Genomic DNA, 13,284 nt, shown 5'->3' with positions numbered 1-13,284 from the left:
ATAAACATCGAAGGGACAGAGATAGAACACGTAGATGAATATATATATATCTGGGTATAAATGTCAAGGTAAGCAAAGAAAATCAGACTACCGAAATAAGCAGACGTGTAAAAATGGGATGGTCTGCATTCGGAAGACTCTCATACGTACTTAAATTTCTGTATCCTACCTGTATTTACATATGGAGCTCAAACCTGGACATTCACTAAAATAAACATGGAGAAGATCAGATAAACTCAGAGAGCTATGGAACGACAGATGCTGGGTATCTCACTCAAAGACCATAAAACCAATCAAGACATTCGTAATAGAACAAAAGTAAAAGATCAGGCAGCTAAACTAAAATGGAAATGGGCTGGACATAACGAACGTCTTAAGCATGGCCGATGAACTTAAGAGATCGAGAATTGGCGGCCATATGAAGCCAAAAGACCACGAGGAAGACCGCAAATGTGCTGGAGCGACGATATTAAAAAAACTGCAGGACCAGTGTGGAAACGTCTTACAAACAACAGAGATGAATGGCGAGAATTAGGAGAGGCCTATATTCGGCAAAAATACAATAAAATCAAGAAAATTAGAATATTTCGGACATATTACACGTGGAGAGAAATACACCTTGCTCCAACTGCTTATGCAGGAAAAGATCCAAGAAAAGAGAAGCATAGGGTGGCGTAGAATGTCATGGCTGCGCAACCTGAGAGAGTGGCACGGATGTACATCAAATGAACTTTTCAGAGCAGCCGTCTCAAAAGTCTGAATAGCTATGATGATTGCCGACCTCCGCCGCGGAGATGGCACTTAAAGAAGAAGATATTCGGCAATCCGAATAGAGAGAAGGGCTTAAAAAATATAGGGTGTTTCATTTAAAAATAATATCTTCGATGCGGTACAGTGCTTTGTAAGACGCTGTATATTTGTAACGTAAAGCTTACAGCTTTCTTCTGTTTTTACAAATAACTTTTTTTGATATCTATTATAATATCAGATATAACTGATTTTGTCACAAAAGTTGGTCACCGTGTATATGTTACCGTTATAATTTTTTGTACTTTTTATACATGTATTCTGCCGGGTCGATTAGAAATTAATGCAAAACAACACAAGGGCAACGTTAATTACAATTTCCTTGTTTCAATGTTTATATCGAGTAAAAAAGAAATTTACAGTTACGGATTTCATTTTCAACCTGAACAACGGACGATTGTTTCACTGTTCATATATTTTGTTGGCATGTTCCCCGTTACATCGAAAACATTTATATTTAGCCATGTGAAACCGCAGCCGACCCTTTCAATTTTCAACATCAACGGCCTTTGTGTCCTTTTTCTCCTGAACAAACACAACATAAGTAACTGAAAAAAATCGAAGCCGAACGAATGGTAGGATGAATTTAATAGGTGGACACCGATAATTCATGACCCTGGAGAGGAGAAAACCGCATCTCGTGGGAGACATATCTTTCGAGTCGTAGCGGGGCTACTTTTTTAAAGCTTTCAAGTGCCATAACTCGTATTTAACCGTATCTGCCGTAGATATCCACCTATTTGAGGGACTTTATCGCACCCACGAGATTTAACTTATGAGCGATAATTGAACATTTTTTATGAGCTGTAAAAAAGAAATCTTTCAGTAACACCCCATGAATAAGTGCTGTAGAAAAAAGATTATGCGAAATAATTTTACTAGATTAGGTATCTTTTTATATACACTTTATAAAATTGCAGGTAGATGCTAAAACATTTTTATAGCTTTGGTATTGCTCTTTGTTTTATTACCACATTAAAACGCATTAGAATATTATACGATCGTACTGATGTGTGTTTTGAAAGCCATAACAACTAACAGCATGTCATAAAAAGAGTTCCGTGTTCTCCGTTTTACCACTTGCTGTAAAATAATCTAAAATATAAAGTAAATATGTTTCTAAAATAGGGATAAACATAAAAAAATGTTCCCATGTTTTTTTCTATTATAACGAGCCGTAAAAAAACCCTAATTGAGTTAGGCCAAGGATTGAGCCTTCCTTCTTCAAATATTCAAAATAAATATAAACATAACCTTTACATATACTCGTCATACGTTATAAGGACAGTACGCCTATGTATCAGGAAAATTTAGAAATTTTTCTAAATAAAATGAAGCCTACACGGCAAAAACGATGAAAGTAAATTTTTATGGTAAAAGGGAATATTGTACCAAAAAACTACTTGTAAAAAGTAGATTCCAATTGCCTGGGCTGCTTGGCAGTATCGATGTAAGTCTAAGAGTTATTCACAAACTAACTAATCTCATCCACGACAAAAATGCTGAAAGTCCATGTAAAACACTGCAAAAACGTTGTGTCTTTCTGCGAGACCGCTAGACGACACACGATTAAAAAGATTGGTTATTCGTCTATAGAAAATGTCACACTGAGAGTGCAGTACGGGTAAGATACGGCAATGCTTTTCTTATGGAGAATAAACGCGCAGGGTTGTCGGTTTTCTCCAGCTGTTGATTGCTCATTGTCTCACAAGACCGGCTTGGATAAAATGCATCTGCCGGCAGTACGAGTAAAATATTTTATATCATGTATACGTATACAGTAGAATAAAAAGGCATTGATGAGTTATTGACAACGAAAACTATGAATTTTGCATATAAAACGTCAACATGAGATATACAATTGAATCATATTCATAAGAGTAACATTTAAACACCTCTTTACAAGAACAACATACAATAACTGTAGTTTTAATGTTTTACATAAAATAGAAAAAACCTACATAATTTCTAGGAAAGAATTTGGAAACTTGGAAATGATATTATTTATAGATATTATATATAATATTCAAATTTCAAATTCTTTCATAGAAATTAGATTTTTTCTATTGTATGTAAAATATTAAAAATACAGTTAAGTTGTTTCTATTAATAGGTCTTCATTTCTTTTGTAAAACTTCTGCTACAAATTACCATCATTAACATAATCACCTAAATATGGCCATAAACTTGTTTGTCATAATTAGTATTTGATAAACTCCAAGCTTTCCCTATTTCACCTCCTACCCATCCTAAGGATGGGTAGGGGGTGAAAGTGCTTTTGGAAAACGAAACTACACTTCAAAATTTAGTTCGAGTTTCAACAGAGAGCATGGAGTCCCATAAGTTTAAATCCGGTGAATTATTTAACGGTTGCGCTAAACTCGTAGTGTTAAATGTGTTGTGTTTTTTACAAAATACGGAACAACTTAATGTAAGTACTGCTGTAAGACGTACTTCGTTGATGACTGGTGTTAGCGAAAGAAGCATTTACAATTTCAAAAAAGAAAAAGAACAGAGTGGAACGTTGAAATCGCCAAAAAAACCTAAAAAACGAGTGTGTCAATCAAATTCTAGAATATTCACATATGACGAGGGTGTAAGAAGTATTCTACGGAAAATTGTTCATGGTGAATTTTTATTGAAAAATTTGCCGTCATTCTTAAAGCATATACATAACTTCATACAAGGTAATGAGAATATACAGCCGTTGTCTCTTTCTACTTTATACAGACTTCTGAAAGATATTGGATTTGTTTATAAGAAACGTGACCGAAGAAGCATCATGGTGGAGCGAGAGGATACTATTCATTGGCGCCATAATTATTTGAGAACTATACGACGTTTGCGAAAAGACCATTGCAATATCATATATTTGGACGAATCGTGGGTTTTTTTTATAGTACACGTGCAAGTATGCGGTTTAGTTTAGAGTCTGTTTTGTTTATGTTCATTTTTAAATAAGTAGTAGTGTATTTTAAAATATTATAATAAAAAGAAAGACAGACTGTAAATTCTGACAGCAGTGATGAAAGTACTGTGCAGAACTTAAACGTGGGATCTAAGAAGAGAAAAAGAAGTAGTGGAAGGTTATGTGATATTAGGAAGCAATTGAGGTTAAGTTCACACGAAATAAGGCCAGATTGTAAGTGCTCCTGGTACAAATGCTTTTAAAAGATTGGATTTTTGGAAAGAAATACCACTATTAAGAAATTTAATAGGATGTCGAGAAGAGATAATCAGAACAGTTACTTGACTGGTCTTATATCCATGATTTCAATAAAGAACCACAGACCACGAAAAAATGAAAATAATGCCAAGTTTCGCGATAAAGCATATTTTTATAAAGTAAGAGTTCAGCGTCCGGTTGATAACCATAGTAACTTTATTGAAGTGCCAGTTTGCATGAGAGCTTTTGTTTCATTACATGGCATTACTGGACGTCTTCTACAAATGATTCAGGAGACTCCAAAGAAAACTAGTAAGGCACCTACAGATATGAGGGGTAAATATAGACACATACATTGTGCAAAGCCTTCGACCACGTTAGCGGCTGTAAAGATCATATTAGTTCCTTTCAGGTCCGACAGAACCATTACAGTAGAAAAAAATCCACAGTGGTGTACTTAACAGACAGTCTAACAATAAGAAAAATGTACAATATGTATAAGGCTTTATTTATCGCAGTAGTTGCGATAAATATACTGCTGAGAAAACAGCACTATTGAAAAATAAAAATGATTCAACGACGAAAGAAAATGACACGAAAATTCTTCAAGAACTAAGAAAGAAGGAAATAGAACACGAATTGTATTTGGGAAAGGCCAAAGTGTTCTATGATCGTAAAAAAGAAGTAAGAAAAAGAGGTATGAAGAGTAAAGAGTTCGAATTAATAGCGATGGATTTCCAAAAAGACCTTCCTATACCAAACATTACAACATCCGATTTCGGATTATTAATTTGAAAAGTGTCTTACACAGGGATCACTTAACGCTTAGATTGGACGAATTATTTTAAAAACCATGAATAAAATTTAGTCGTTATTATCTCACAGATACTTTTTTTATTTCACAAAAACAAATGACATTAACTGATTACTTGCCACAATTAATTATCGAAATACTGATTAAATTAAATATTAAAAAAAATCTATAATATCTATAGGCCGACCCTAATCGACCGCCACTGAGTTGTTGTCAGTGTTATGTTTTTTAAGTTTATATAGGTTTTAAGTTTATCGCATGCGCATTTCACTATACCACCACAGTACAGATAAAAACGATTTTGAAACTGTTTCTTGCCTACATTTAAGTTTTATTAAACAGTTTTTTGGGAATAAAGGATAAATTATGCCAAATAACCTTATTTGGTACAGAAAAAGTTTAAAAAACTAAAAAAACTATCACAGATTAAATTTTATTGTCGAATAATACAATTAATGCCACCACTGTTTAATAATAAATAAAATAAATCTCTTTTGAAAGCTAAAATGCATTTTAAAATATCCTTAACCGTTAAATGCTGCTACACATAAAAAATATTAAGCACTTTACAATATTATTATCTACGAGATTCCTCGGAATTCCACTTCGTTAAAATTGTTTGAAATAGGTCAAAGAAAAATATGCGCGAGTTCTTTCAGCATTCTCTTTTATCCGAAAGTTGAATGTAAATGAAAGAAAAAAAAATAAAGTAGTAAATGTACTTACTTCGTGATACCATAAGATTCTGTGCTGTTTGGGATTTGCTTTGATGCTGCACTCGAAGTAAACGTCGTCTCCCTCTTTTATGTCTTCTGGATTTAGAGTATTACCCAGATGAAGAACCACTTGCGGAGGATCTGAAAAATAATAAAAAATATTTTTTACGTTACATTGCTTTTTATTATCACCCGACATCGACATATAGACATATAAAACGGAACAACTTTTATAGATGTAATGGTGGTTTGTGATTTATGACTTATATATATTTCAGGTACTTACAAAAATATCCTCTACACTGTTAAAAATTGGGAAATTCATCTGCGATGAAAGTAAAAGGCATGTATATATATATATATATATATATATATATATATATATATATATATTACTTTATCGCAGATGAATTTACCAAATCCCCATTATTTTTCATTTTCAAAAAATTACCTTTAGGATTTTTAAAATAACGGCTTACCTTACGAGTTTTATTACTTAGATATATTATTACTTGAAAATGAGGAAAAACAGCACGTGATAAATTTTAACGATACGCTGAATGCTGTAGAAAAAAAAATTAAATTTATTGAAAAAAAAAAGCTCAATATTGATGCGAAAGTTGTGTGAGGTTGCAGCAAAAAGTTGTGAAAAAAAGTATCGAGATGTTCATTGTACTGATTAAAAAAACTGAACAAAAATCCTGTGTAAACATTTTTCAAAATTATACACCACCTAGACAATCTAAGTGTATATATCTAATGTGGCATTTTAAAATTATTTATTTAATTAACATACATTCATGGACCCACAATTATTAAAATACACATATTAGGACGAATACGTTATGAAGTTGTCACTGATTGAAGCTGCATGGTTTATGTGGTTGACCATGTCGAGAAGCCATAGAAATTGAAAGAAGCCCAAATTGTCTTAATAAAAGAGATGACGGCATACGGTTACCTTCGACATCGAGACCTATCATAAAGAAAATATCGTCCGTTCTACCTGCTAGTAAAAATCTTACTGTCAGAAATGTTCGCGCCATTCTTCGTTCGTTCTTCTTTAGGTGCCGTCTTCTTAGCGAAGGTTGGCGATAACCTCTGCAAAGTCTTCCCTATTTTAGGCTTTCCTTATTAAACTATGAAAGTCTAATCCTGTCCAATCTTTGATGTTGCGCAGCCAGGTCATTTGTCGTCTACCCGGGCCGCGTCTGCCTTCTATTTTCCTTTCTATAATAAGCTGAAGGAAGTTATACCTATCGTGTCTAAATATGTGTCCAAGATAAGACGTTTTACGCTTCTTGGCAATTTCTGTGAGTTCACGTTCTCTATTCATACGCCTTAAAACTTCTTTATTTCTAATTCGGCCGTCCATGGAATTTTCAGCATACGACGAAATACCCACATCTCAAAGCTCTTTAAACGTCGTAACGAGCTCGTTGTGGTTACTCCTAAGTATTCAAATTCTGACACTTTTTCAAAACTATAGACAGTCTCTGCTCGTTTCATTTTGATATATTTTTATTATTTGTTATATCTCCTCGTATTTTCATATATTGCGTTTTTGTTTGGTTTATTATTAATCCGTATCTTTTCGCTTCTTTTTAAAATTTCTGGAAAACTTTTATTAAATGTCTTTTTGTTCTCGCTAATATCACCACATCATCCGCGTACGCTATGCACTGTTCTCTTTATTAAAAATAGTCCTGTTTGTGCTTATATTTGATCTTCCTACGATTTGTTCTAAAACTAGGTTAAATAAATTCGTTGATAGAGAATCTCCTTGTTTTAAACCTCTATTCACTGTGAACTGTCTTGAAAAACTTCCTTCCATTGCTACCTTATTCATCGTGTTCCTAAGCGTCTTATAAACTTTTCTGGTATTTCTAATATTCCCATGGCCTCATAATAGCATCCTTCGATTTAGGGAGTCATATGCTTTAAATAGCATAATGTAATCCTAAGTATTGTTCGTAGCTATTATTTTGTATTAATTTTAACATACTTATTTGATTAGTAGTTGTTCTTCCTGATCGAAAACCTCCCTGGTATTGTCCAACCACTTTGTTATCATATTTTATTATTCTTTTTGTAATATTTTTTGTAAGTATTTTATAGACTACTTCTAACAGTGCTATACCTCTATAGTTTTTGCACTCTGTTAAGTCTCCTTTTTTATAGATAGGACAAATAAAAGCACTATTCCGTTGTTTCGGCATTTCTTCCTTTTGCCAAATTATTAGTGTCAAGTGAAATATCCTTTCCTTCAATCTTTCACCACCTTCCTTAAAAATCTCAGCTAGGATACCACTTTCTCCTGCACTTTTGTTATTTTTTAGGTCTCTTATTATTTCCTTAACTTCATCCAGAGTTAGTTGCTCGCACGTCCCTTCTTCACCTCCTTGCCAATTCTCATTTCCCTTAAGTTTCTTTTGTTGGTCTGTATTCAATAGATCTTCGAAATATTCCGCCCATCTGTTTAATTTTTCTGTTATTTCACCTAGAAGTAAGCCTTCTTTGTCTCTACAATACTGTTAATTATTCTTTGTAGTTTATCTAGATTTCTTAACTTCTTGGTAGAAATTCTTTACCTCTTTGTTTATGTAGGACTCTTCTATGTTTTTCAATTGCTTTTCTAGCTGTTCTCTTTTCTTTTTTCTGGAAATTCTTTTCATTCTTTGTAGTTTTACCCTGTTTCTTCTTGCCAAAACATTCCTACATTCTTCATCGAACCAGTCTTGCCATCTTTTCATATGCTCTCTTCCAATACACTTTTCCGCTTCTTCCGACGTGGCTGTCTGTATGGTCTGCCATTCTTCATCTATATCCTGTTTGACTGAATTCTCTAGTTTTTTATATATTTCTTCCTCTAGTCTGTTTACAACCTGCTTCTCTTGAAGGCGCTCTAATTGGTAATATAATCTGTCTCTAACAGGTTTTGGTATTATTGGTAGTTCTTGTTTTAGTTTTGCTATTATTAGCGTATGGTCACTATTGGTATCTGTCCCTCTGTAATTAGTGCAATCGATTATTGCCTTATCATGTTTGCTTTTAATTATAGACCAGGGTCGATAATTTTTGAAACCAAAAAAATTATAGTAGAATGAAACCTATTGGAAAAGAAAGTGAGTATGCTAAAAATGGAAGAAAAAATAAATAAATAATTAAGTTCAAACAATAGGTTTCATTCTACTATACTTTTTTTGACTTTTTACCTTTTTAAAGGCTTCGACACTGGTCTATTAGGACATGATCTATCTGATTTTTTATTTTTCCATCGGCAGAAGTCCATGTTACCCTATGAATGTCTTTGTTATCAAATCCCACTCCAAAATATCTCTTAGTTCCCCCACTTTTGAACAGTGTGTTCTTTCCCATTTGTATTATTTATTTTATTATTTTATTTTCCAGTTGTTTCGTTTCTTGCAGGGCAAGGATATCTATTCTATATTTTTTCATAATTTGGTCTAAGTTTCTTAAAGCTTCCTGCTCATAAGTACCTTTCACATTCCAAGTCCCAATTTTTATTATATCCTTGGATTGTTGCCTTTCTTTTGAGTTTATTTTTTCGTTTTCCATGGTCGTATTTCTTTGCCTTGCCGTTTCGGAATCATAACTCCCCGGTTGTTTTTCTTCTACTTGTTTTTTGTCATTTTTTTTTATTTTCTTTTAGTTGTTGTTTTTCTTCATCCCATATCCATTTTTTCCCATTCACGAACAACTTCTTATGGCCTATTTTTGTCTGTTTTTCTTTACTTTTTTCTTCCTTTGCTATTTTAACTATTTCTTTCTGTATTTCTATTTATTTTGCTGTCCGATCATTATTTATGTAGATGTGATCTTTATGATACTTTAACTCACTTTTCCTATTTAGTATCCCCATTTTATCCGTGAAGGTTTCTGTTTCTCTGGCATATACTCTTTCTCTCCTATTTTTGTTGCGTTCCTCACTTTATATGCTATTTTTAAACCCGACATAATCAAACTTTTCGTTTTACTTGTTTTCTCTAGTTGTTCCATTCTGTCTTGTAATGGTTTCACGTCGTTTTTTAAATTTCTGTTTTCCTTCTTTATCTCTTGTAGTTATTTATTATTTTTTATTTGTTCTTTTCTTATTTGCTTTATTTCATTCATCATTTCTTCATTTTTTTCCATTGGTTGTTGCATAATTTTAATCATGGCATCCTCCGTCTCTTGCTTTCTCTCCGTGTCACTTTTAGAAGGTGTACGCTTTGTAATTTTTTCGGCTTCTAAAATATTCATCCTGGTCTCTTCTTTTGCGTTTCGTTTCTTCATCTGTATCTATGTCGCTTCCTGTTCCATTGTCACTTCTATTTATTTTCCTATATTATTTAAACCTTTTTATTACAGTAACAATTATTATTTGTTATTTTAATACAATTTAATTCTAATTAGAATAGAAGATGGAACCGACGTAGCCGATACTGGGCCGAAATTTTATAAATGACATGTCCGGACACGATAAAGTGAGTAAGTAGTATGTAATTGTTTTGATGATTGGTAGGTTGCTAACCTTGTCAATTATCCTTCACATTTTATCTGGTTACGGGCCGGCTATAGTAACCGTAGAGTTACTCGATCCATCCCGAAATTACATTAGACATTATCGTGTATTTTATAAGAAAAAGATTAACTAATGAATATTTATTTTTATCATCGAGTAAATTATCTGTATTGTATATTAGTTCCTTGGTTACTGTGTTTTAATGTGTTTTTTGATGCTAGTAAAGATAATAAATTAAATCAGGTTAAAGTCTGATCCGTATAATTTTCCTCTTTTACTTCGACGTCTAAGATCCTGATTTAAGATTGTTGTTTATATTTTCCCTCAAGTAAATTCGAGCTGACAATAACCCGCTTCCGCATTAAACTAAAAATATCTGGTTTCATCAAAGTTTACGGTAATTATGCCTGTCCATCACTTTCGTACTTACAAACTTCTGCATCTTTTGTATATATCTTCTAAACAAATCAAAATACACTAACAAAGGTCTTATATACTTTGTCGTGAAAGGAAAATATAACGGAGCCCTTAATCCGCGGTAAACCTTAATCAAAACCATTTTAAAGGATAATGCAGTTTAATAACTCATTGCCTTCAAAGCTGCCTCACAAAACGTTCCAGAAAATAAACTTGAAAGATACGCCGTTTATTGAGATCAATAAGACTGCATTCTAAGAACGACTAAACTTGTTATTGGAAAATTGCATAAATTCTAAACATACTTTTATCGTTTATCGATTTTAATTTTGCATAATATTTAAAAATATACAGACCTTATTTTGAGTTTATGAAGCTTGCTTTTATTGTACAATAAAACTCAAACGTCAAAATAAGCACAGAATTCTATTATAAATATACAAATGTTATTTTACTTCGAAGTAAAAGTGAAATTTTTTTCTATTTTTTCGCGCTTCAAACTTTTTTTATTTGTAATTATTCTTATCAAGTATGTAAAATTATAAGCGAAACAATAATTTTCGAAAGAACACGACAGCTCAGGCAAGTAAGATGGGACCGACCAAGATGGAAATTTTGATTTTCAATTATTTATTGCGGTATGGATATTGGACCCGAAATTGTTAACACTATCATGAAAAGACAATTAGAATATTTTGAAAATATAAGTAATGACAAGTACAAGTTTCTGCAGTAGTTAATTGAACTCAAAATTAAAGTTGATTATCATCCTTTGAGGAGAAGATAACACTTGAAGATGGAGAATAGCGTTATCAAGGCAATCACTTTTATCTCAATTTGACTGTCAAAGGTTATGATACAGTTAGGAATATTTTGTTTAGTTAATCAAATAGTGGATATCCAAGTTCCGATAGGGACTTAGTTCCAATTGATATAAGAAGGGTCACAATTTAATATAAATATTGTTAAAATACTAACAGACTTTTTAAGTGTTGTTTCTCCCAATACCCCCAAACTCCCAATATCCCAAAAACCCAAACAATATCGAACAATAAACAGTTGTTAATACAATGTTACAAATAATGGACTGTTCATTCATACATTATTATTACATTACTATACATACTATTAATCTTAGCTCTAGGTTTCATATGTATTCATATATTCAGTAAAATTTATGTTAACAAAGACCTCTCCACAACGAAAACCTCTGCTGAAAGGATAGTTTTTAGGTCACTGAACATTTCATATATGGGTAAATAGGAAAACACCTCCGAACAACGGATCCTCTTCACAACAACTCCTGACAAAATTTACCTTCAATTTTTTTAAGAAATTATGGTTATTTTACCTGCCAACCACAAAGTAAGGTAAAGATAAAAAATAAAGGCTTATTGTCGGCGTTATCTAACTCCCCCACGAACTACCTGGGCCCATTAATCCCAAGGACTTTCTGATCCATTGCCGAGAAAGTTGGGGATTAAGTCTTAATGACCGGAAATTCCAAATTTGATTAAAGTTGAAAGTAAGAATATAAATATTATCAGTTATTCACTTCAGTTGCAAGTATTACGGTATAAGTTTGTCCGTTAGTGTTTAACTTTTAAATGGCGAATTCAACGACTATGTTTAGTCAAAGGGGAGAACTTTTATTATTAACTAATGAATATAAATATTCAAAGGCCCATGTCTTCAAAGATGGACAAGTTAGATGGAGATGCATCAGAAAAGGGTGTAAACAAAAAGTGTACACAAAGGAAGGTGATGGAAATTACGTTATTCTTGAAAAAGCATCGGTGGAGCATAATCATGCTCCAGATATCCACGTTGACCGGCAAATTTTTAGTAATTCTACAAAGAGGAAAGCTGTAGAAAATATATGTGAAAGACCTTTAAAGATTGTCCATAAGGAATTGGGGAAGGAAAATTTCACCAATTTACCGCTGACGACAAAAGACGTTCTTACGTTCTTACGTTCGAAGAAATATCTATGCTGCAAGACGAAAATCCACACCATCATTGCCCAAGTCATAGGAATAAGTTCTGATAAGAACTTAAATTTAAAAACAAATACAGGTGAAAATTTTTTATTATCTACGAAAAATAATTCCTCAATTTTTAGTTGTAATTTAACACAAAATTGGTACCGAAAAATTCAAAATTTAGGAAAAATTCAAAATTTAGGCTTGTCCTCGGAATATAAAAATCAAACTGTTATGGAAAATATTTAAAATTGTTTTTTGGCATTCCTTATTTCGATCCAAATGATGTTGGTGACTTTTTTTCTGATGAACTTTTTAATATTATGCCAGAAGATAACAGATAGTTGATAATTATTTAACCGACATTTTTAAAAATACAGACATTTTGTTAAATTTTCAAGCAGAAGTATATGTGAAAATTAGAACTGCACATAGATATATATTGAAAGTGGTAATGTTTAACAAAAAAAAAAAGGATTTAAACTAAAAGTGTTGCCATCGAAACTATAATGTACGATTGCTTTTGTAAAGTGAAAAGTAAAAACATTTCATTATCTTGACCGATAATAAAAGAAAGAGCTTTAGAGGCGGCGAAAGAACTCAATTTGAATTTTAAAGCTTCCAATGGTTGGCTTGACAAGTTTTGCTTACGAAATAATATTAAATTTAGAGCAGTTTCTGGAGAAGCTGCAAATGGTAACCTTGACGACGTTTTGGAGGGGCAAAGAAAACTGCCAAATTTATTAAGTGGCTATTTACCTGAAAATATTAATAAAGCTTACGAGACTGGTCTTTATTATCGAGCCTTACCAAGTTAAACTTTTACATTTTGCATTGAAAAGTGCACTGAGAGTAAA

General features: G+C 32.5%; 1 protein-coding gene across 1 annotated transcript in view; it reads right to left on the bottom strand.

The window, feature by feature from the left end:
* Nucleotides 1-13,284, bottom strand: part of LOC140435052 (protein turtle homolog A-like) — a 580,999-nt gene that overhangs the window by 107,869 nt on the left and 459,846 nt on the right. The window contains exon 7 of the mRNA XM_072523739.1: nucleotides 5,514-5,644. Coding sequence (XP_072379840.1) covers nucleotides 5,514-5,644 — 131 coding nt within the window. The remainder of the gene's footprint in view (nucleotides 1-5,513; nucleotides 5,645-13,284) is intronic.

The sequence above is a fragment of the Diabrotica undecimpunctata genome, chromosome 2 (assembly GCF_040954645.1).
Source record: "Diabrotica undecimpunctata isolate CICGRU chromosome 2, icDiaUnde3, whole genome shotgun sequence".
In the NCBI taxonomy this organism is placed as follows: domain Eukaryota; kingdom Metazoa; phylum Arthropoda; class Insecta; order Coleoptera; family Chrysomelidae; genus Diabrotica; species Diabrotica undecimpunctata.
The sequence above is the reverse complement of the archived record's forward strand: the minus strand, read 5'-3'. Positions and strand labels throughout refer to the sequence as shown.